At 43.3% G+C, this 20,905-nt stretch overlaps 1 protein-coding gene and 1 long non-coding RNA gene across 17 annotated transcripts in view; both read right to left on the reverse strand.

Moving 5' to 3' along the window:
- cacna1da (calcium channel, voltage-dependent, L type, alpha 1D subunit, a) overlaps nucleotides 1-15,083 on the reverse strand; it is a 60,413-nt gene extending 45,330 nt beyond the window's left edge. For all 16 annotated transcript variants that reach the window (XM_086118094.1, XM_086118095.1, XM_086118084.1 and 13 more), the window contains exons 1-3: nucleotides 12,658-15,083; nucleotides 10,426-10,873; nucleotides 10,072-10,177 (exon numbers count right to left, since the gene is read on the reverse strand). In XM_086118094.1, coding sequence (XP_085974220.1) covers nucleotides 10,072-10,177; nucleotides 10,426-10,742 — 423 coding nt within the window. In that variant the 5' untranslated portion in view covers nucleotides 10,743-10,873; nucleotides 12,658-15,083. The remainder of the gene's footprint in view (nucleotides 1-10,071; nucleotides 10,178-10,425; nucleotides 10,874-12,657) is intronic.
- Nucleotides 15,084-15,231: 148 nt separating this feature from the next.
- Nucleotides 15,232-19,381, reverse strand: LOC147201460 (uncharacterized). Its single transcript, XR_015101658.1, has 2 exons — nucleotides 19,128-19,381; nucleotides 15,232-16,460 (listed from the first exon to the last, which is right to left on the reverse strand). It is a non-coding gene; the product is annotated as an uncharacterized LOC147201460 (long non-coding RNA).
- Nucleotides 19,382-20,905: the final 1,524 nt, after the last annotated feature.

Here is a 20,905-nt window from a genome sequence, read left to right on the forward strand (position 1 = left end):
AGCATTTCATCTACAGCATATTGCAGTGCATCTAAAGAGCTCTACAGGAGACAGCAAAAATATATATTATATAGTGTGATTAAATACTGCACATACAGTACCTCTCCATTAGAGTATGTCACTCATTAGCTTGTCCAGGCATATCTAATGAAGTGACCCATGGGCTTCGAAATGTATGTTAATGACACGTAACAGAGCAGCAAACAACACTGTACAACCCCCCACCGCACCTCCTCATCGTCCCATTTGCTCGTCTCCATCTCCATCTCGGATGACCATACGATGAAGATTACTAGTGCACGCATTGCTACACATGACTTGCTATACGACTGACCACATTAATTATGTGAATGATGTGACGTGTTTTATACCAAGGGTTTGCAAAGTGCTCTGGCTTGGCAAAAGACAGAATTACAAAGAAGAGAATCACACGTTTCATATTGAAGCACACGAATAGATTTATCTTGCGCAAGCGTAGGCTAATAAATAGCATCAATGTAAGCCTTGAATACAAACATTTCAACACAAACAGCGCGACATGTACAGAAAGACTATTGCGTGTGTGGCAGAAGTGTTATGTTTGAGTGCAGTATCGATGAGTATGTAAGTATGCACTCGTGCTCAGTCTTAAAAAACATAAATAAATAAAGTGGTGTTTGTGCATCGCCAAGCAATTGATGTGGATACGCCACAGGTGACTCAGCTGTTTGACATTGTCGGCACCTTCCCAGCTACCATGAAACTCGAGAAAGGCTACCTTTATACTTTATGCATGACACTGCACACCGGCTGGTATTATTAATATATGTCACACATTACACTTGATCACTATTCTTCTGCTAAGCGACTGGAAATGTCCCTTTTCAGGGCCACACGCAGTTTGAATGCTGTGGCAGCAAAACATATTAAGTCTTTAATATCTCACCCGGGGAAGCCAATACAAAATGCAAACAAACCACACACACACACACAAAACATATACAGAAGACATTTTCCGCCTGAGGGACTCTTGAAACTGCTATTGTGTGTTCTCAGTGGACACCACAAAATGCGAGAGCGACGAGTGCTGCGGGGCTCGTTTTCCCAACAGTTTACTGTAGATTAGAAGGAGCACTTAGGCCAGAATAAGAGACACGGGCCTCTTTGTTGCTGAAGTAAAAGGTTGAGAAAAGCTTGAGGCTTTGTGTGTCCATGACAGAGCTGCGTCGAAGCCTCAAATCCAGCAGTGACGATGCAGCAGTTCTTATTGTGAGATTTTTTTGAAATTTAGAGCAGGGATGTTGAAATGTTTTTCTGCGTACAGCTAAATCCCAAATTATCTAAAGCAATTATTTATTATTCTTATATCCTGCATATTATGTTTATTTTGAGAAAGCAGCTACAGCCCAGCATTCTGCTAAAGGTGTTGAGATAAATGGCGAAGGAATTTTCAGGATATCGCTAGAGGTTCAATAATTAATTGATAATTAACAACTCATCAATAATCAAATTATATCAATAATTATTTTGATAATTGTTTAATCGTTAAGACCTTGTTTAATTTAACATTGTCCAGTCGGGATTCACACTTTTTTTTTTCTTGAATGGAATTACTATTATTCATTTTGGCATTGTAAATAGAAATGTTGTTACGACATTAGTTGAAAATAGTTTTTCCGTGTCTTTGCATATTGATAAACACTGTACATAAAAACAATTTATGCCAGTAGTTGTAGCTTGTTATGGGCATCGCACTTGTGGCGGACACGGGTGATGCAACCCTCACACATACAGTATTTGAAAATAAATAGGCCCCAAAAGCCCCTATGAACTCATGAGGAAAAATTGTGTTTTTGTGGAATGTGTAAATGATGAGAATGACACTGGTGTTGCTATTCCTTGTGTTTCCCTAAAACAAAATGTCTTTCGACAGTTTTTAACTCCATCGTCATTGTATTTGACGGTGAATATGAATTAAATCCATATTTGTGATTTGAAAGAAGCCAGTGTTTCTTTGTCTCTCAAATTCTCCACTTCTGCTAACGGTTTTATCATGTCGGCCAGCCGCACTTTGGAAGTGGACACCGTTACGAGTGTGAGTGGCTGAACACCCAACAGGCACAAACAACTCAGTTGTGACAAAGATAGCATTCAGTTTTAATTGACACAGTGGAGGCCATTGTAAATCTTCATCATAATTCAGCAGGAAGGGTATGCAAATAGAAATGCGTAAAATATAATAGCATGCGATAGCCATCCCCTTCTCGGTTGATGACCAGTAAATTTGTTCATCAGCACAGTGAGCTGCAAACAGGAAGCGGTGGAGAGACAGCAGGGCAAAAACAGGGAAAGGGAGAGAAAGGAACGAGCCCTTTGAGGATGAACATAAATATCTCTGAGTCATCTTAGTTTATTTGCGCTCGAGAACGACGTACTCTGATATGAAGGGATTTGTGAACATGATCAGGTATTTTTGTGGTTCACCTTATTTGCTTTCAGAAAAATACCATCAAGTGACTATCCTGTTTTGACACGTACGTTTACGTCCTAGGGTATGCCGCTCCACGTACATTCCTACTCGAGTGCCGCTGAAAAGGCACGGTGGGCCGCCGTGCCTACAGGCACAACTCACACACTTTACGCAGCGCAGCTGACCATATGACAACAGATGCTCATTGGCTGAACTATGCATTGTGCTACATAACTAACGACACATGCGACTGAGCCAGGCGGACAGCGCTAATGCAAAGCTTTTAACCGCGCAGACGGTCCTGTCCGCGGGGCCCGTGAGACACTGTGGAGGTGCTGGCAGACTACGTAGATAAAACGGTGATGGCCACTTTGGGGACACTAACACTGCATGACAATTCAGACAAAAGCGTGTGCGCGTGTGTTCCTGTGACCCAGCATCAGGGTACCTGTGATGTCAAACACCATGAGACTGGGAATGGACACAGGGTGGGTAGGCAGTGGAATCTGCATATTTACATTTTTTTTTTTGGGGTCATGGTTCTGTTTCGTTTGTGACCAACATTGGAGGGCTTCTCCTCCAGCGTTGCAACTGTTGGTCATCATGCCATTAGCTCTTTTCAGTAAAAACCGACACACCGACCACTCAGCGTCAGATCGCTGTGCTGCTCTCATGGGTTTTTGCTTGTTTGTTACTTTGAGTTTTTTTCAGGAGATTGTTTCGGTTATTGATTTATCCAGTGTCCCCCAGTGAGTGTTTTTTTATTTTACTGTTTCGAAAGTACATGCCAAGTGTAAACTTAAAGGCTTTCTCAACTGGAAGTATTGTAGTTTTACACTATAAATTTTGCAACTCTACTGTACTGTAGGCCCGGTGGTTGAGTGGTTAGTGCGTCAACCTCACAGTGCAGAGGACGTACGTGGGTTCGATCCCGGCTCCGGCCTTCCTGTGTGGAGTTTGCACGTTCTCCCCGTGCCTGCGTGGGTTTTCTCCGGGTACTCAGGTTTCCTCCCACATTCCAAAAACATGCATGGCAGGCTGATTGAACACTTTAAATTGTCGCTAGGTGTGAATGTGAGTGCGGACGGTTGTTCGTCTCTGTGTGTCCTGCCATTTGCTGGCAACCGGTTCAGGGTATGCCCCGCCTACTTCCCTCAGACAGCTGGGTTGGGTCGAGTCACTTGTATGTTGCGGCGCCATTGTAATCAAAATGAGTCACAAAAATGACAGTTCCCCTGAAAAATAAATAAAAGAAATCACCAAGTGTAAGAAAAATATACGGTTGCCAGAGAGGCCAAAGATGTTTACATTTTCACATATGTTCAGTATAGTGGGACCAATATGCTTGTGAAGTATGCAGCATATATGGGTCCTCGTGTAAGGGGTATAAGAGCATTTGCTACATTTGTGTGTGTGTGTGTGTGTGTGCTGAAGTGAGAGCTGTGGGGGTGGGCAAAAGTCTGCCAAAGATGGTTTCAAGAGCAGGTCAACTCCAGTAGAATACCCACAGTATCAAGTGAACCTTGAAAAGGAAACAAAACGTGAATTTATTTGAATATACTTGAGTGACATGTTATAACCTTAGCAACATTCTCATCGCAAAGGCTGCCAAAGGCACCAAAATAGCCAGCGAGTGCACTCACTCACCGATACTCCCAAGGATGTGTGTGTCTCGCTCTCATGTTTTGTTATTTTCAGTGGGTGACGATGCCCACACTGGTGAGAAGATATTTCTCACTGGAAGGGTGTACACTGCAAAACCAAACACTGGTTTGCATTTGTTGAGTTTTAACTGACTAGTGAGTCAACACAACAACATTCAGTATTTAGACATGTGCCTGAGATCCAATACAATATTATTTTTATCAGTGATAATGTTTTTACCGTGACCATTTTTTTGTCAATCTGGGGGATTGACTACATCCTCACTCAAATTGAAAAATGACCAAAAATAAAACAGGAAAAGTCTTCACTGTGTTTTAAACTGTGTTAACGCCGAGCGTCGCCGAGTGTCGACCGTGCGGACGCTAGAGAGTTCAGTGTAGGTTGTCCCAATGCATTGAAACGAGACGAGTCATTGGATAAATGCTGGCTGTGTCCCGCCCATCGGAGAGTAGAATTCACGTATAAATAAATGGACACATTTTATGATGTAGGCCCAAATTGAGCTTCCCCTCCTTGACAGACCAGCATCCGCCACTGCTAAAATGTCAGATTACAGTTATGAATGCCACCAAAGCACTGCTGTACAGTTAATAAACATTTTATGATAACAACCCAGGAATAGATGTTTTCTATTTCAAATCCTTCCTTTGCTCTTTGAAAAATATTACAGAGGTTACCAGGAGTTGATCCTTAAATATTCCAATTGCAAGACAGCCGCTCGACTTCACAACCAAGGATATGTATTAAATAATTAAACACGCTGATATATTCTTTTTGCTGTGTCGGCTCAACTAAAGTGAGAGAATTCTTTAAAAAGTCTGCCTTTCCCTTTTAAGAAGGCCTGTTTGACGTAGTCTCAGCGCATATGAACATGGCTGCACTGACGTTGAGCATCCTCACAAAAGCTGTGCGGCTTCAACTCTCTCTGCACTCGCTCTTGCTTTTCCTCTTTTGCTTCTCCCCATGCAGACACACGCACGCACGCACGCACACACGCACGCATGCGCACACACAAAGAGAGAAGCGCACACATTCATGATAACTAGCGGGGACAGTGCTAGTGTGAGCCACAAATGAGCAGCTACGTTAAGTGACTAAACACAGAGTTGAAGCATCATCTCGATGGGAGTCTGGAGACGTCGCGCCAACCATTAGCCATTAGACAACCCCTACATTCACCAGCACACAGACCCACACACACAGACACAGACACACATTTGTGTAACATGACACCCCGCCGACACAACACCTCTCATGTGGAGACACATGTCATCGGCTGCTCCAACAAGAGACCCATAGTACGTGGAATGTTTTGAAGATTACAAAAAAAAACAACCAGAAAAAAACCTGACAATTAAAGGCTACCACAAACACATAGGTTCATTTTGTCTCAAAATTATATATGACAAAATATATAGGTAAAGCTTTGGGCAACCGTGACTGAATAAATCCACTGTATTGATTAACTGCATTTTGAAACAACGCAGATTTAGAAAAATGGAGTGTAGTACATTAGACTCACTTCACTATTGCATTTGTCGATTCCAAAATGTAATTTACATTGTCAAGTATGGTATTAAAAAAACCCCAACAACAACAAAAAAACCCGAACATTTTTATTTCCAAAGTAGATCCTCTAAACCAATTTGTTACTCCCCATCTTGAAGGCTGAACCATTCAATTGAACAAACGGCATCAAAAAGGCATTCACAAACCTTTACCAAAATGGAAACAACTGAGAGTGCTGTAGTGGAGTCATAAACTGTATGCTGGCTCGGATGAGGACATCTCCGTCTCGCTATGCTTTTGTCCTTTTTGTCCCCGGTAAAATAAATAGCTCTGCGGCTCCCCAGTTATGCAATAACAGTGATACTGGTAAAGATTACATGAAACCACGATGCGATGAGCTGGCCGCATGCCGCTGCCTTACAATGGGTGAGACGCATGAATCACATTCGGCATGAAAAGGGCATTGTTTGGCTCAGCTACCTTCGTCAGGGACTGCCCGCGGTGTTGAGTTGCAGATAGATAAGCCAGATATGACCTTAAAAGGTGGGAGGCTTGAAGACTATTTCGCTGCCCCCTTGAGAAGGGAAGTATGAAGAGGACAGAGTCACGTGAAAGATGGCTTGGGTGTACCTTCTTCTTACTATATAGGGGCTAAATTGACTGAACAAAGGAATGAAGAAGGTTGTCATCTTCATCCATGTGCATTTGTCTGTCACTCCTTTAGTCCGTCGGCACACGTGTGCCTACTGGTGGTCGCGGGACCTCCATCCTTTGCCTTGTGTTCTGCCAGAGGAGGAAGCTGCTGTCTATTTATAACGAGCTGCTACATTTAACCAGGTCGTGCTAGCGAGACTGACAGACTTTGCGATGATCCTTAGCAGCAGCTCTGCAGTAGCTTCAGATCGCTGCCTAGTGCACGAACACACACATGAAACAATCCCGAGATAATTATAATGCTCTGATGGAAAACGGATACAACTATAGATTCATTTCTGTACATTCTTATATCATTGGGAGAATCTCTAACTGTTCTGAACTCCAGTTTTCACGCCACAGGTAAAGCCCAACAGGCTTCCTTGTGTTCGACATAAGATTTCTAATTATAACTGACACGTCCACAAGTCGATAGTAATGAAAAGTTACAGCACATCACATTTTGTCTCAGCGTGCCATGCAATGTGATCCTTGCTTTGCTCATCAGGCCTCCCACCTGCTCCCTCCAGGTGTCATAGCACGCCCCGGTCCACCTGCGAGGCTGCGGAGCAGAACATCTAACCAAGCCGCCGCCGCACCTGCTCTCACTGTTCAGCCTCTGCTGCATTATCCCTCGTTTATTATGCGCGTCAGTGTTGACACAGCAGAATTAAAATAAAGTCCTGCGCAAGCACTGAAATGCTGCTGAAATGGGCAAGTCGCTACTTGCAGCGTGTTTAAAAAAGACGCAATCGAACGACAATAACAACAGAGGCCGAGCGAAATTGCAAGTGGCGCGGATTTGCAAAGGAAAGCAGAACTTACATAAACGCGGTCTCCACTGGTGCAGAGGAAACAATGAAATAATTATCACTGTCAAACCATCCATCACCTAATACTATTTCAATTACGTGCCATACTTGATTACGTACCAGCATTGCCACTCAGTTTGATGCCGCACAAAATATCCATCCATCCAATTTCTAATCCGCTTATCCTCACGAGGGTCGTAGGCGTGCTGGAGCCTATCCCAGCCGTCTTCGGGCAGGAGGTGGGGGACACCCTGAACTGGTTGCCAGCCAATTGCAGGGCACACATAAATGAACAGCCATCCACGCTCACAATCACACCGAGGGACAATTTAGTATGTTCCATTAACCTGCCATGCATGTTTTTGGAATGTGGGAGGAAACTGGAGCACCCGAAGAAAACCCACCAAGGCAAGGGAGAAGAAGCAAACTCCACACAGGAAGGCTGGAGCCGGAATCGAACCGTGCAACGCTGCACGTTCACACAAAATATTCAACATTAGAAATGCTGGCAGACTGCCAAAAATCACAACACATGAGAATCAATACATGCACACAAACACATATCAGGGCAATGCTCGGAGTGTGATGTGGTAAATATGAGTCAAAATCAAAGGGTTTTATATGGTTGCATGTTTTCACATCGCATCTGTCACGAAAGGCAAAGATGGCGTTTGCTCAAAGTATTTTATCTCATTCTCACACATGGTGCTCTTGACTTGGGGTGCATGTTTATCAGTATGACATTGGTGTCAGATGACATTCAGGCCTATAAGCTAACAAGATGTTCACAAGATGGGGTATAGTCACATGCGCAACATGGAAAACTGACAAGCGCCCAAACCGTTCATTCATTTCAATCACTGTCGTGTGGTGGTCAGTAATATTGGTTGGTGCAATGGAATGGAGTCGTGGGATGCATTGAAACCGTGTTACCCCTGCAACTTTTACTTGTGTTTTTCCGATCGAAATGTGAAGAGGAAAGATTCGGTGCATTGCGTGACGTCTGTTACGTGAGATGAGACATCACCAGGAGTGCCATGATAAATTATTCAACTTCACCTCATTTGTCTGAAAAGTGTTTCTCAATTACAAATACATCTTTGTTTACCTATCCACGGTATGCCAGTGATGTATGGTGAACAATTAAATGTGCTTCCAAGAGAGGCTAAATCTTAGCCTCTTTTGGAAGCACTTTTAGCCGCTAAAAGGTACAATAAACCTGCTTATCCACCTGTCGCCATTAATACAACAGAAGAAGTCATGGCTTACTTTGCGTACACATCAACTTTGTGTTTAAATTATACAGCCGCAGATTTCATACGGAGTAAGTCCATTTGAGAGTCAATTCAATATATTTTTGTTTGGTGGTGTTCTGCGAACTTTTCCTCATGTTAAATGGGGGGACCTTGGCTCAACAAAGGCTGGGAAAAAAAAACCTGATCTCGTAATCACGTCTTGAAGCGACTGAAGCAATATGGAGTGCACTACTTGACGGCAAGCGGCAGTTGATTCGGTTTCAGCCAATTTGCCGTCTAAAGAAGCGCAACGTGGCATCAGCAAGGGCAAGTTGAACGATATCAACGCAGATCCTTTTATACGGAAAGTATTCGTGTCAGTATTAATCTGCTCAACTGGCACGGAACCAGGAGTTCAGAACAATCAGAATCTCTCCTCATACTAAATAATTCTTTAATATGAAACAATGAATCGGCTGAAGTGAATTTTCCCACAGTCAATTAAGGAAATATTGTCAATCGATCAATAAAATATAAATATATATATACAGTATATAGAAATTGTGCGATCAGGCTAGTGCATCAGTGCTTTTCCTTTTTTAATTTCAAAAGATGTGTCTATCCATGTAGTGTGTCAGAAATTTCTGTTCTACATTTTTCAAGGAAAAAGTCAACGCATCCATCACATCTGAGATTACTCCGCTGTCATGTACAATGAGGCTCGCGGCACCATCCATTCCCTGCAGAGGTACAAGCTGACAAGATACTGTACCTCACACTGTATACATTAGGTAATGTCCTTGATGGCACACATTCCCCTGATGCAACACCACTGGGTAAACAAACAGCCCGAGGTCAACCAGTGGGAGGTGAAAATTGAAGGAAACAACACACCTCGCTTCTCTTCAGTACACCAAAGCATTAGTCGATCTTTTCACAGCGGGTTCGGCTACGTAACAGACACAGGAACCCTCCCTCTGGTTTTAACAGCTGGCAGGTAGCCTTCATCTCAGACTCTCCTGCTCTCATTTCAACCTTTCAAGAACATTCCAAATGTCTGCAGACAGACCGTATAAGCTTCTTACACATCACTGAGCACGACAACTAAATTGGTGGTGTAAGGAGCACGTTTTGAGCTCTCAGTCTGCATTTTGGAGGGCGCACTAGGTCGTTCAGCTGAGCACGCTACCACCCTGACTTGGCGCGACAAGAAAAGGCTGAAATTGCAATATGATGAAAAATCGAGCAAAAGTATGAAATATGCTTTGTAGTTGTCCTCCATTCTGCATATGCTGTTTCAAGGCTGTAAAACTATGAGAAGCGGCACCGTCATGCTGCCAAAGTGTGAGTCACACGGCAGGTAGGTTGACCACCCCGCGTGAGACAAACACTTGTGCTCGTGGGTTCGTGTGTGTGTGTGTGAAGAGCCTTCCCGCACTTCTCCAAAGGTGAGCGTAGTGTGACAAAGTGCCATCAGTGAAGCTGAGTAAGCCGCTGCAAGCTAAACCAGCCTGGGTGACTGTTCTCTTTCTCACGCTTCAGCTCTCGAAACTCCCGCATCACAAAGTATGCAATAACACCGAAACTGACAACACGAATTAGATGAGAAACACTCAACGAAGAATTCCGTACAACATCCGTAGTCCTTTTTCTGAGCGCATATACAGGGAACAGCGTTACTGAAATATAACTGATACAGGCTACTCACCAGGTCGTGGTTTGTGGAGTTGGAATCGTCTTCGGGAAAAGGGACATAGACAGCTAAGGCCATACAGTTGGCAAATATAGCAATTAGTATAAAGATATCAAATGGCCTGGAAAAGGGATGTTAAGGAAACAAACAAAGCCAAATACATCTCAATAGCCAAATAGCATAACTGCCAAAGTTAGTTTTAACTCACTGTAGAAGAATGGATTTGCAGTGTCAATCAAAGCTGAGCAATGTGAAAAGGCAGCCCTGATGAAAACTGTGAAGTTATACCCAATATTTTTGTCTGGTGAATGTACATTTTAAATTTCAAACATACAAAAATTGCAAAAGTAGGCAGACAGTAAAGGATACTTCCACTCCACCAGGCTGATGCAGGCCCTGCGTATGGGATTGTTGAGGTTGAGGCAGAAGAGAGCCCGTGGCGGCCTGCTGTTGGCATTACTGCCCTGTTTCTTGCTTTTGGCATATTGCTGCCGCTTCTTCTGTGCCAACGCACCTACTGGGATGGTTGAGGATGATGGGGCAGGTGGGGCAGGCGGGGCCGGCGGAGCAGCCGGCGCCGCGGGTGCGGGAACTGGAGTAGGAGCAGGGGCCGGGGCCGGTGTCGAGGTTGGAGGGGCTTCTGGGGCTGTTGGGGCTGGGTCTGGGGTAGGCCCGCTGGTGCTCATGGTGTGGGTGCGGCTCCGTGAGGGGCATCCAGTGGCATGGACCTGCCAATATGGACAGGGACGCGAGTCTGACCAATGAGCTGGCAAGTCACCAGGGGGATCGACTCTGGTGCTGCTGGCATAGTTTGCCTCTGTAACAAAAAGGGAATGAATTGGCATCGATGATTGTAACAATGATAAAGATGATAATGCGTTCAATGAAGCGATTTCTGTAACAATTCTGAGACTTAGATGTACACTGTTATCATATTTATGAATGAAATACGATGACATCCACTGCACATGGAGTTGAATCAGTCTTTCTGCACCCCGATCAAATTCACCAAAATCACATTACATTACCTGCGGTAAAAAAATGTTTCAAAAAAAGTGGTACCAGTAAACAAGTGGCGACCACGTCTGCCTCACAGTTGAGGCGATCTGGGTTTTAGTCTGAGCTCAGGTCCTCCTTTGTTGCATGTCTAAATGCGTTTTGTTTTCCTTCCACATCCCCAAAACATGCACGTTAAGTGTACGGAAGGCACAATATTGTCTTTAGGTGTGAATGAGAGAGTGAATGATTGTTTGTTTATACAGTACAGTGTGTCCTTGGACCATCAGCAAGGAACCATCATAATCCTAACGGCAATGAAATATGAGTAACGTGCGCACCACAAAATGCCTGGGGAAGGAAATTCAATTAATTAAGCTCATTATTTATCTATCGGCACTAGCTGATCTGCACTGCTTCTACCAACAACACTGGTGCAAACAGAGAAGAGCTATTTTACAAAAGCAAGCAGAGAGTTCAATTGCTACAAAAGAATTAAAAAAAAAACATAAGCAGAAGAATTTTCACAGTTTTCCGTATGACAGGAGAGGAGTCCGGTGCAGAGTCATTTAATCGTAATGTTGCCAAAACATGTTGCCCATTTAAATGTTGCAATAGCAGCAATGATGGAACCGTTCTACCTGAGGTATGTACTTCCCAGCCAGAAATATTTCCAGAGGTTGCGACTTGTGAAACTCTACATAAGAAAAAAGCTACAAGAGAGAGCTACAAATGCTATTTCAAATCAAGAAATGAATTGTAGAAAGACGCAGAAAATATCTTTAAACGGAAGCAAATGACATTACGGCTTAATCCAAACAGGGAAATAAACCGGTTTAAGCATCTCTTTGGTCGCCTCGTTTGTGTTACCAAGTCCTTCAACTCTAAACAGGCCCCAGAGCGGAGCAAGGAAAAGAAAAAGGTCACATTGCCGGAATGCTTTCCTTCCTCAATCTACATTAAACCAGTGGAGCACTCACATGTGATCCATATTGTCATGTCAAATTACACAACTCACAATGAGCATCAAATCATCACAATTTGTGCTGCATGTTGCGTTCATGGAACAAACATACAAAAGGAGGCACGCACGCACATAAAACATTAGTGTATATTACACCGCATCGCAACAGCGTCGGTTGTGCACGTTCACATTCATTGTTAGAAAAAGCACAGCGTCTCGTATATCCTTGGAGCGTGACAAGGTAGGACAAATCTTGCAAAAATAAAAATAAAAAGCAACACACGAGAGTAATTAATATGTCTCGCATAAACACAAGCGATGATAACGTGGACTCCACATGACAACAGACAACCTGAGCGTGTGTTTGTGCGTGTAGATAATGACCAAAGGTATCGCGCCTGGCCACTAAAATAGGTGTAACGCTGATGACATGATGGTGAAGCTCATCCACGTCCACACACACTCGTCGAGAGGAAATTGGCCATCAATAAGAGCTGTCCTCTTGGCCGTGGTTTAAAAAAAAGACACTAGTGCGCGCACACATCAATACAATTCCAACCATCCACCTCATGCATATGAAAGCAGAAAAGCGATGCTATGCTAAAGAAGCTACATTGTGACGAGAAGAGAGCTCACCGGACCTTTTTTTTTTCTTTTCTTTTCTTTTTTTGGGGGCTAGGGGGGTTTAAACAGCAGTCTTTAGCCGCTCGGTATCGCTGCTCCAACGCTTGGGAGGGCTGGCTGTGTCCTCTCAAACGACGCTTTGAAATTCATCGGCTCCAGTGGTAAGAAGCAGCACACAGGAGAGATACGTAGAGGCTGAGCACTAATGAAGCTCTGCCATGGTGCCAGCGGAGAGATGCGGCCAACCAAACAGAGCATCCACGTCCACTGGCTGCGTGTGCCCGTCACAGCCGCTCGGTGCAATCACCTCCTCCTCCCCCCTTCATCCCACAGCAGCTAAAACAGCCAGAAAACCTGACACTGACCCAATACGTAAATCGCTAAATACATGCAGTCTCTGCATGCCAGGAAAACTGCAGGACAATAAACCCTGAAGGTTTGCGGGTTATAGACGTGCAGATTTTAAATAAAAAAAAGCTAATAACAATGATTATACAGGTAAGTGTGGTACTATGAGATCGGAATGACCACCAGGGGGCGTTGCTCGAAAAGCACGTAATAATCCTTTCGCGCAGGCGCAGGTCGAGAATGCCTACCAACGTACATTAGAGACCCTAGGGTCACCCCGAGCGTGTATAAAAGCCCGTGACACCTGGAAGACAGCCCCTCAGAACCTACTCGTGCGAACACAAGGATTGCCAGTGATGTGACAATCTGGCGGTCATTCGGGACTCATAGAACCGTAGTTATTTACATCACCCGCGTTCTATAAACGTGTCTTCTGACCGCCAGGGGCGATGCTTGGAAAGCATGGAATGACTCATACCAGCGAAGACACAAGGAAACCACACAAACCTCACTGAGTAGCCTCCGGAGAGCCAAGACCAGGCCCTCAGGATGGAGAGTGCTAACTGGACAAAGTGCCAGGTGACCAACAGAAGGCAGCAACACAAATGTCCACGAAGGGCACACTCTCCAGAGCAACCCAAGACGTGGCAACATTCAGTTCCATGCTTTTCAAACACCGCCAGTGGCTGTCAAAAGAAGCGCCACCATTTCATTATCTCGTGTATAATGGGTGTAATTCCACTGTCGACCACTAGATGGTGGCACACATATTTAGCCAAATACGATCTTCCTGAGAATGTATGTGAGAAAGTTCTTCCAAACAACAAAAGTCTTTGTAAATTGGAATGCGACTGATATATTGACATGATAGCTGGCTGCACGAAATGCATCCTGTGATATGTTTAGAGTCAAACCTTCACAAGCATCTAACTAAATCTGACACATTAAAACAAACTGGATGCAAAGTGCGCACAGTTACATTACAAGATGATCCTACCTGGCGAAGTGAAGCAGCTGAGGACAGTTCAACTGTTTGTCCTAGTTGACAACACGGAGCACAAAACACACATCCTCTTCCTTCCGGGGCTGGTGAGGGACTCTGAGAAAGTTGAGGAAAACAACCCCTCGACAGTTGCGATGCAGAGGTATCAACTAACCTGTCTGCTCAGGGTAACGGTCTCTTCTTCTTGAATCTTCTTGAATTATTTATCTGTGTGTGCAGTGTTTTTTTTGTGTGTGTGTGAAGAATACAATGTGGTTGTTTGTGCTCTTTTTGAAACAAGCTAATTCATGAACTATGATTAATCTACATTGGGTTATTTTCATCGAACAGATTACTGTAAATGACTGGCTATGAAGAAGGTACAAAGCAAAACATTCCTTTAAAAAGAGTGACAGTGTGATTTATACAGGTTGACATGAGAGACAACATAGCAACAAGGTCCTAAAATGGTGTAGAGACTAAAAAAATAACATTTGGCAGCTTTCTCCCTGCGAGCAGCTAATGTAACACTGTATGTAACAAACAAAATAGATGTTGTCAATGGTAACAGAATCAAATAGTGGTGTGGAATTCTCCTTTCTGGTCATGTAGGTGGTATTGTGTAGTATAATATGGTAGTGGTTTGCCAAAGAAGCTCAAGAAAAGAAGACACTTTTTTTCCCCCATGGATCTTGGCATTCAGGATAATAAATTGAGAGGTGCATTTTAGGTCAAACACAATCTGTGCCAGGACAATCTTTTCCGTTGCAAATAATACAAATAGGAACAATCCGTTCTAGGGTTAACTGCCATCACTAAAAGATCTCCATGAACTTTCTAGGCAATGTTTTAAGTGAGTGGTCCGCAACCGGTTTGACGAAATGACGTCTTTTGACTGACCGGTATTAAGCCGTAAAAACAAGCATTTGTTGTAATAATAAATAAACATTCCCGTCACTCCCCCTCCCCCTCCACCACGGACATGTTCACCACTATAAAACAAGCACACACAAAAACCATCATCGTTCTTGCTTGCAGCCCTGTTTCCTCTTTGCTGATTAAGTTGACACTAGTAAGAATGATGAAAATTGACCAAAATCTTAAAACAAAAAAACGGCGTTCATCCCTTCCCCTGCAGACGCTCTCAAAGTCCATCTGTAATCCAGAGTATTACAGCGCAATGCAGTTATTTTCACTTAAAAGGCAGAAAAAAGACAGACAGAGGGCGCAGTGGCCCCCGGGACTGAGGATGCCATTCGGCTCAGTGCAGCGGTGGTGCCCTGTACACCTCATTTAATCTGTGTCTCGAACAAAATATGTTAACACACAGGATATGCAATGACTGTGTAAGTGTGACATATTAAGATACAGTGAACCAGTGTTTCCCAACCTTCATTGCACCAAGGCACCTATATGTATGTATGTATTTTTTTATGATGATAAAAATCTCACAGCACACCATCAAGTAAAAATGTCTACAGTAACATACTGTATGTATACTAAAATGAAGATGATCAATTTGCATGCAAATTGACTTCTTCAATGTGACTTTTGGACCAGTTCAGTTAAACTAATAATTGATATACTGGTCATGAATTATTCTGTTGTGACTAGCAACAGGTGGCTATGAGTTTAATGTACCTTCTGTTGTCGAATTACAAAAATAAATAAATAGATAAACCAAAAATGTTTTTTTTTAATCGTTCTCCTTGTCCCTAAACATTGCTGGCATAGATAGATGAAGAAAGATATATTATTTGCTTAAATAAGTGAAGCTGATCATCAAAAACTGTACTCTAATGTGTCATAGCACAGTGTTTGGCAGTCACTGCATGAGACTATTCCTTGGTTGTGTTTGGTGAGCATATAAAAATAATTACAGTGTGTTGGCTCAATAAGAATGTACAATAAATTGAGTTTACAGAGGCATTTCTCAGTGAACAGTTGCTCTCTATGGTTTTCTGTTGCTCTGTGAAAAGCATTTATGCCTCACTCTTTGACCTTTTCGCAACAACAAATCCATACGAGGTTCCACACGTGACCCATTTTGTAGGTATTATTCCCTTTTAATCTCATGCAAAATTTCTCGAAACACTCGCACACTACACTCCAAATACAACTTGCTTGAAAAATCCCCAAACTCGCTGTGACTGCCGTGTATATAAAACCTGGCTACATTGCAGCACATTCCTGCGCACTGAAGCGACAATCAGTTGTCGTGCACGTGTGTGTGTGTGTGTGCATATGTGTGTGTTGGCGGAGCAGCTTGAAGGAAAGCAGTAGTGATGGAGCCCGAAAGCCCTGCAGCGCAGCTGTTCTCCCAGTGCATCGTCAACTTTGCTGCTGAGCTCAGAGCACACTCTCGGCCGTCATCGGTGTGCGCAATCTCTTCTCTCCTCTGCCTCAGTCTTCCTCTACATTTGTCGCCACCCCCTTTTGTTCCAAAGGAATCCAAATCGGTGTAACAGTGAACCATCGCGAGGGATAGGCCTATATACCAGACACCCAGGCAAGAGGGGGAAATCGGGGATTTAGAAAGAGACAATATATTTTTAAGTCAAGTATCAAGTATTAACCCCCCCAAACGGAGTTAGTTTTTATTTCACTGGAGTTTTTAAATTTTTATTTTGTTAGCTTTAAATCGTTTTTTTGAGTAGGTTTGTTGTTGTTTTTTCAAAAATGCATCATTTTTGTTGATTTTTTCATTCATTTAAACATATGGAGCGCGTGTCGAGTGCCGTAATAATAAACCTTTAAACAACTTAGCTATTAACACAAGCTGTAGCAACACAGGGCGGCCCGGTAGTCCAGTGGTTAGCACGTCGACTTCACAGTGCAGAGGTACCGGGTTCGATTCCAGCTCCGGCCTCCCTGTGTGGAGTTTGCATGTTCTCCCCGGGCCTGCGTGGGTTTTCTCCGGGTACTCCGGTTTCCTCCCACATTCCAAAAACATGCGTGGCAGGCTGATTGAACGCTCTAAATTGTCCCTAGGTGTGAATGTGAGCGTGGATGGTTGTTCGTCTCTGTGTGCCCTGCGATTGGCTGGCAACCGATTCAGGGTGTCCCCCCCCTACTGCCCGAAGACAGCTGGGATAGGCTCCAGCACCCCCCGCGACCCTAGTGAGGATCAAGCGGTTCGGAAAATGGATGGATGGATGTAGCAACACATACAGACAGAGCAAGCAGGAATACATTCTTTATCCTGTGTGAAAAATAAATAATATTATTGCAGCTTGGTTGGGAGGGTGTTTCATCATCAAATCTATGTGCATTTTCTGTATTATATTGCTGCAGAATGTCCACTGAACTGGATAATGATGCACAAACTATTTAAATCTTTGCATTCTATTAAATAGAAAATAGAAAAGAATGCAGAGGTTGTGAGTTCGATTATATGTCTCTGTGTGCCCTGCGATGGCTTGTGAAGTGTGCTGGAGCCTATCCCAGCTGTCTTCGGGCAGTAGGCGGGGACACCCTGAACCGGTTACCAGCCAATCACAGAGCACACACAGACGAACAACCATCCGCGCTCACACTCACATACCTGTCAACTTTTCGGAGCGCCAACCTGTATAAACTACCAAAAAAATCCTTATAAAGAGCAAAACATCCTTATAACATCCCAAAGCATTTTATATGTCAAAATAACGGCAGAAAAAAACCCACGAAATGTTCAATGATATTTATTGTAGATCTCCATAATACAATGTCCGGTAACTTTCCAGTAAATCAGATTTACTGGAAAGTTACCGGAAAAGAAAGCATTCGAGTAGAATAGCACCATTCTGGGCAAAAGCAAACGGAACTACCTGTTAGGGGGGGGAAAAATGTAAATTTTCAGAATCCGTATGATTTGTGCGATACGGACATATACGTAAGATTCACCAGAAAATCCGTATGAACTATGACTAAACCGTATGAGTTGACAGGTATGCACTCATACCTAGGGACAATATAGAGTGTCTGATCAGCCTGACATGCATGTTTTTGGAATGTGGGAGGAAACCTGAGTACCCCAAGACAACCCACGCAGGCACGGGGAGAACATGCAAACTCCACACAGGAAGTCTGGAGCTGGAATTGAACCCGGTACCTCTGCACTGTGAGGTCGACGCGCTAACCACTCAATCACCGTGCCACCGTCTTGAAAACATTTTCACTTTAAATTATATCTCCATATTTCTCTTCACGCCTCCCATCTCACGTGTGCCCTCAACCTAACGAAGACCCCAATCATCCAATCCATCAGTGAATGGTCAAGTGCTAGCGAGCTCTGATGATTATTTCGTCCTAAGTCCCCTATGCACTATCAATCTGGTCGGCCCTCTGAGTGACAGATAGCTCTCCGATTGAAGGGCAAGTGGTATGTCATCATGGGGACTACAGAGCGATTGAAGGGAAATGGAGTGATAAGAGCACGTGTAGTTGGCTGAGGCCTGAAGGACCAACTGGCATTCAAGAAACACATGCATTTGTGTGGGGGATTTTATCAGTCAGGGATGGCAAGGCCTTCTCTGAGGCCTAAACACAGTTAGAAGGACTGACCTACATTCACAATCTGAATTCTAATATTGGTTTCATAAAATTGTAATAATTTATTCCCAGTAGTCTATTCTCTTCATTTCCTAGTGTTTCTCTTAGCTACACTGCTTTTAGTTTATGTATGTGGATGTTACATGATTTGTTGTTTTTCAAATTTCAGCCCCTGCTGCCATGTCAATCAAATCTGTCCGTGGCCTTAAGAATTAATTGAGCTATCTGATGAAACTTAAACTGTATGAGCAATGGGACCATTTCTTGAAGCAAATAGATGTCAAATGTGCCTCAGTCAAATGAAAAGCCTTTGACTTGGCGAGTGTGTGAATCTCGGGCTTTAATAGCCTCAAATTAGCATTTTGTGCACACGTTACCGTTATAATGTTTCCACACACACAAAAAATAAATCCTATTTTCAATTGTGTGCACCTCCAAAGGTTTTTTCACACCCCTCCATCCGAAGCATTTGTATGTGGCCACAATCAGCTGTCAGAGTTTCTTTTTAATCTTAGTATTTTATCAGAGATATATTAAGACATTGTATCAAAAGTGGCTGCTCCGCTCTTCTTTTTCTGCCAGAGATTAAAAATAGAAACGCTCATGCTCTTTGGATGTACTTACCCTCCAGGAAGTGTGCGGCTAAGGCTCCACGATTCGCTACAAATGGCCACGTGGCGTCACCTCCGGTGGCTTCTATTGGCTGGCACCTGTGGGCCACTGTGAGGCAAAGCTTTCATGACAGCAGCAAGGACCCCAGAGGAGTTGCAGGAAACTGGGAGAAGGACACTGTCGTTGGGAGCGCCCGAGCAGTGGGCGGCCGGGTTGAAGAGATGGCATGGCCCCGGCGTCGAGCTCGCAGGTGGCTGCTTCGCGATGCGACCTCAGCAAACCGGAACAATGATAACATGGACGGAAAGAGGAGAGGAAAATGAGCCAAGGCCAGGAGAGGGTTGGATAGAAAACACGTCACACATACTTTCAAATAACTCCGAAATCACGCTATTAATACAATCAAACTGATATTCAGTAAATCCACCGTTCGCTTAGCATCAATCTAATTTATGCAATTTTTATATAATTGATAAATAGTATTCGAGATCATACATACATGTCCAAAAATTTAAATACAAAAGTATCTACTGCCGAAAACATTCGACATTTTATATATATATATATATATATATATATATATATATATATATATATATATAATATATATATAATATATTTATTTATATATATAGATATTTTTTATTTGTGTATATATATATATATATATATATATATATATATATATATATATACACACGTGTGTGAGTGTGTGTGTGTGTGTGAGTGAGTGGGTGTGTATACAACTACGACAGTGTGCGATGAAATCGTTTTTTGAGTGGGGTATTAATTAGGAAACAGTGCCACTTGGTGTTGAAAGCATGCATACATTTTACAATGACTGCGGAAGTTCATTAGCCATATAACTGAAATGAAAATGCAATTAACAGGATATGGAATGGTATTCGTCATAATATCCAATCCATATTCAATCCACATCAATTCCATAATAGTGCAAGGGGTGTGTTAGAAATCCCAAATCCCCAAGGTCTCACTCAATCAGTTAATTAAGATCGCCATCGTTTTTTGTTTTTTTTGGGGGGGTGGGGGTTAAATCGTGTTGTCATTTTCAGAGGTTAAAATTAGTAAAGGGCTTATTTTGGCAAAACTATGTTTAAAACGTACAGATACCCGTTTTCAAATGTCAAGGGGAAAAGTTATGTTTTTAGAAAATGAATACTCTGGTTATGTGCAGATCAACTTAAGTACAGTAAAAAAGTATTTTTACTTATTTAGTTACCACCAGGGCGGCCCGGTAGTCCAGTGGTTAGCACGTCGGCTTCACAGTGCAGAGGTACCGGGTTCGATTCCAGCTCCGGCCTCCCTGTGTGGAGTTTGCATGTTCTCCCCGGGCCTGCGTGGGTTTTCTCCGGGTACTCCGGTTTCCTCCCACATTCCAAAAACATGCGTGGCAGGCTGATTGAACGCTCTAAATTGTCCCTAGGTGTGAATGTGAGCGTGGATGGTTGTTCGTCTCTGTGTGCCCTGCGATTGGCTGGCGACCGATTCAGGGTGTCCCCCGCCTACTGCCCGAAGACAGCTGGGATAGGCTCCAGCACCCCCCGCGACCCTAGTGAGGATCAAGCGGTTCGGAAAATGGATGGATGGATGGATTTAGTTACCACCACTGTCAATCAGCACCAATTAGCTCCTCCTGTAATGGCCGCAATTCCTTTTAACCTCTGAAAATCTCTCTAAAAAAAAAAAAATTCAAAAGTTGAATATGATAGTCTTCAATTATGTTCCGTTTATTGCTCTATTATTAGGGGTGGGACGATTCATTTACTTTT

This window comes from Hippocampus guttulatus, chromosome 8, assembly GCF_054856545.1.
Source record: "Hippocampus guttulatus isolate MCC_2025c chromosome 8, RoL_Hgut_1.0, whole genome shotgun sequence".
In the NCBI taxonomy this organism is placed as follows: domain Eukaryota; kingdom Metazoa; phylum Chordata; class Actinopteri; order Syngnathiformes; family Syngnathidae; genus Hippocampus; species Hippocampus guttulatus.